Source organism: Nicotiana sylvestris, chromosome 2 (genome assembly GCF_000393655.2).
Source record: "Nicotiana sylvestris chromosome 2, ASM39365v2, whole genome shotgun sequence".
In the NCBI taxonomy this organism is placed as follows: domain Eukaryota; kingdom Viridiplantae; phylum Streptophyta; class Magnoliopsida; order Solanales; family Solanaceae; genus Nicotiana; species Nicotiana sylvestris.
The window spans coordinates 188,986,490-188,989,941 of NC_091058.1; the positions used below are offsets into that span (position 1 = coordinate 188,986,490).

Here is a 3,452-nt window from a genome sequence, read left to right on the forward strand (position 1 = left end):
GGAATCAGGTTAGTGTAGTTCTGGAAGTTTTGGTAGCTGGGACTACCGGGAGCTATGATTTTACTGTTGCTGCTGCTACTGCTTGCTGAGCTCCTTATTACACAAAAAATGGAAAATAAAAAGCTAAACTAGCTAAGCCTATCAACTACGAATTACAAGATTCTTATCTATAAACCTCTTGAAGCTTGATCTTGAGTCTTGGCTGGTTTTTGTTGTGGACTCCAATCTGAATCTTGATGCTCGTCAGTGGTAGGTATTGGTTCTTTCTTCAGCTTTGGATCAAGGCGGGACATGCGAAGCTTGTGACTTCAATCATATCTTGAGCAGTCCACATCCTTCTCTGTTTCAACCTTTGAGTTCACTTCTTTATTTTTGTTCTTTTTCTTCTTTTCTTTGTTCTGGATTGAGACTCATTCTTTTGGTTATCTCGAACCCTGTGTCTCGAAGTAAAACCTTTTCAGAAACCAAAACAGACAAACGAACGAAATTTTTTGCCCAAGTTTTCTCTAGGAAAATTTTGTGAGTTATTTGTAACCAAAACCTACATTATTTCTCTATTGAAAACAATAAAGTAAGGATCATGTGTCCTTAGGAGGAAAGATTAGGGAATGGAGCTCTATATCTAAAATCTCAACTTAGGGGTTAGAGCCTTAATGTTGGTAAAAGGCGACTAGGGAATGGAGGCCCTATGACTAAAAAGCATCAACTCAAGGATTGGAGCCCTAATGTTGGTAAAAAGGCGACTAGGGAATGGAGGCCCTATGTCTAAATCTCAACTTAGGGATTGGAGCCCTAATATTGGTAAAAAGGCGACTAGGATATGGAGGCCCTATGTCTAAAAAGTATCAACTCAGGGATTAGAGCCCTAATGTTGGCAAAAGGCGACTAGGGAATGGAGGCCCTATGTCTAAAAGCATCAACTCAGGGATTGGAGCCCTAATGTTGGTAAAAGGCGACTAGGGAATGGAGGCCCTATGTCTAAAAAGCATCAACTCAAGGATTGGAGCCCTAATTTTGGCAAAAGGCGACTAGGGAATGGAGGTCCTATGTCTAAAAAGCATCAACTCAGGGATTGGAGCCCTAATATTGGCAAAAGGCGACTAGGGAATGGAGTCCCTATGTCTAAAAAGCATCAACTCAAGGATTGGACCCCTAATGTTGGCAAAAGGCGACTAGGGAATGGAAGCCCTATGTCTAAAAAGCATCAACTCAGGGATTGGAGCCCTAATGTTGGAAAAAGGCGACTAGGGAATGGAGGCCTTATGTCTAAAAGGCTCAACTCAGGGATTGGAGCCCTAATGTTGGCAAAAGGCGACTAGGGAATGGAGGCCCTATGTCTAAAAGGCTTAACTCAGGGATTGGAGTGTTTGGGGTAGCGATAATGAAAGTCTTCGTCCTCCTAATCAGATAATGCTATTGCTGTAGAAGGACTAGACATAGTACCTTTTTACCGCATCTGCGTTCACAGCTGCCTCGAGATCATTTCTTCCGATATCTCGCAAGTACAATCCTCCTCTGGGCAATATCTTTCTGATGATGTATGGGCCTTTCCAATTGGGAGCAAATTTCCCTTTTGCTTCCTGATGATGGGGAAGAATACGCCTTAGAACGAGTTGCCCCACTTCAAAATTTCTAGGCCGCACTTTCTTGTTGTAAGCACGGGCCATTCTTTGTTGGTACAACTACCCGTGGCAGACTACGGCCATTCGCTTCTCATCAATCAGGGTTAACTGCTCCAGGCGGGCTATGACCCACTCACTGTCTTCAATTTCAGCTTCCACAATGATCCGGAGAGAAGGGATTTCAACTTCCGCGGGTATTATGTCTTTAGTGCTATAAACCAAAAGGTACGGGGTTGCTCTGACCGACGTGCGTACAGTAGTGCGATACCCCAACAATGCAAAAGGCAACTTTTCATGCCACTGTCTGGAACTTTGAATCATCTTTCTCAAAATCTTTTTGATGTTCTTATTTGCTGCTTCAACGGCACTGTTGGCTTTGGGACGATAAGGAGTAGAGTTCTGATGTGTTATCTTGAACTGTATCTCTCTCATCAAATGAATTCAAATTTGCAGCATTATCCGTAATGACAGTTGCAGGAATACCAAAACGGCAGATGAGGTTAGAGTGCACAAAGTCTACCACAGCTTTCTTGGTGACAGATTTGAGAGTGATTGCTTCAACCCATTTAGTAAAATAGTCGATGGCGACCAATATGAATCTACGCCCATTTGAGGCTTTTGGCTCGATTGGCCCAATGACTTCCATGCCCCAGGCGACGAATGGCCAAGGTGCTGACATGGCATGCAGTTCTGTGGGAGGTGCATGAATCAAATCCCCGTGCACCTGACATTGATGACACTTTCGAACAAAACTAAAATAATCTTTTTTCAAGGTCATCCAATAATAGCCCGCTCGGAGTATTTTCTTTGCCAAAACGTACCCGTTCATATGGGGTTCGCACACTCCTACGTGTACTTTATACATGATTCTTCCAGCCTCTTCGGCGTCAACACATCTTAACAAGTTGAGATCCGGGGTCCTTTTGTACAAGACATCACCACTCAAAATGAAACCACTTGCATGTCATCTAATGGCTCTCTTTTGGTCCCCACTGGCTTGCTCGGGGTATTCTTTTATTTTCAAAAATCTTTTGATGTCATGATACCATGGCTGAACATTTGTCTCTACATCAACTGTATTACAGTATCCATGTCTTTCCCTGATTTGGATTGCCAAGGGCAGCATCGAGGCCAAAGTAGCAAGCGCATCGGCCAGTTCATTATGGCAACGAGAGATGTAGCTGAACTCTATTAACTTGAATCGCTTGCCAAGATCTTCCACATGTTGTCTATAAGGAATAAGCTTGACATCTCAGGTTTCCCATTCTCCTTGAGCTTGTCGGATAATCAGATCCGAGTCTCCATGATTAACAACTCTTCGACATCTTGGTTGATTGCCATGTTCATACCCATAATGCAAGCTTCATACTCGGAGGTGTTGTTTGTGCAAAAAAATCTAAGCCGGGTTGTGGCTGGATAATGCTGGCCAGTGGGTGAGATCAAGATCGCCCCAATTCCAACACCTTTTGTGTTTACCGCCCCATCAAAGAACATTTTCCAAGCATGGGTGTCTTCAGATATTGCCTCAGCTGAATTTACCTCTTCATCTGGGAAGTAAGTGCTCAAAGGCTGGTATTCATCATCAACCGGGTTCTCAGCCAAATGATCTGCTAACGCTTGGGCTTTCATTGTTGTGGAGTGACGTAGACTATGTCAAACTCCGTGAGCAAGATCTGCCCCTTGGCTAATCTCCCAGTGGGCATTGGCTTCTGAAATATGTATTTCAAAGGATCCAACCTGGTTATGAGGTAAGTGGTGTATGCTTGCAAATAATGCCTCAGCTTCTGAGCGACCCAAGTTAAAGCGCAGCAAGTTCTCTCCAATAAAGTG

At 43.7% G+C, this 3,452-nt stretch overlaps 1 protein-coding gene across 1 annotated transcript; it reads right to left on the minus strand.

Moving 5' to 3' along the window:
* Positions 1 to 1,682: 1,682 nt before the first annotated feature.
* LOC138886078 (uncharacterized) lies at positions 1,683 to 3,251 on the minus strand. Its single transcript, XM_070167107.1, has 2 exons — positions 3,162 to 3,251; positions 1,683 to 2,039 (listed from the first exon to the last, which is right to left on the minus strand). The coding sequence occupies exons 1-2, from the start codon at positions 3,249 to 3,251 to the stop codon at positions 1,683 to 1,685; spliced, it is 447 nt and encodes a 148-aa protein (XP_070023208.1).
* Positions 3,252 to 3,452: the final 201 nt, after the last annotated feature.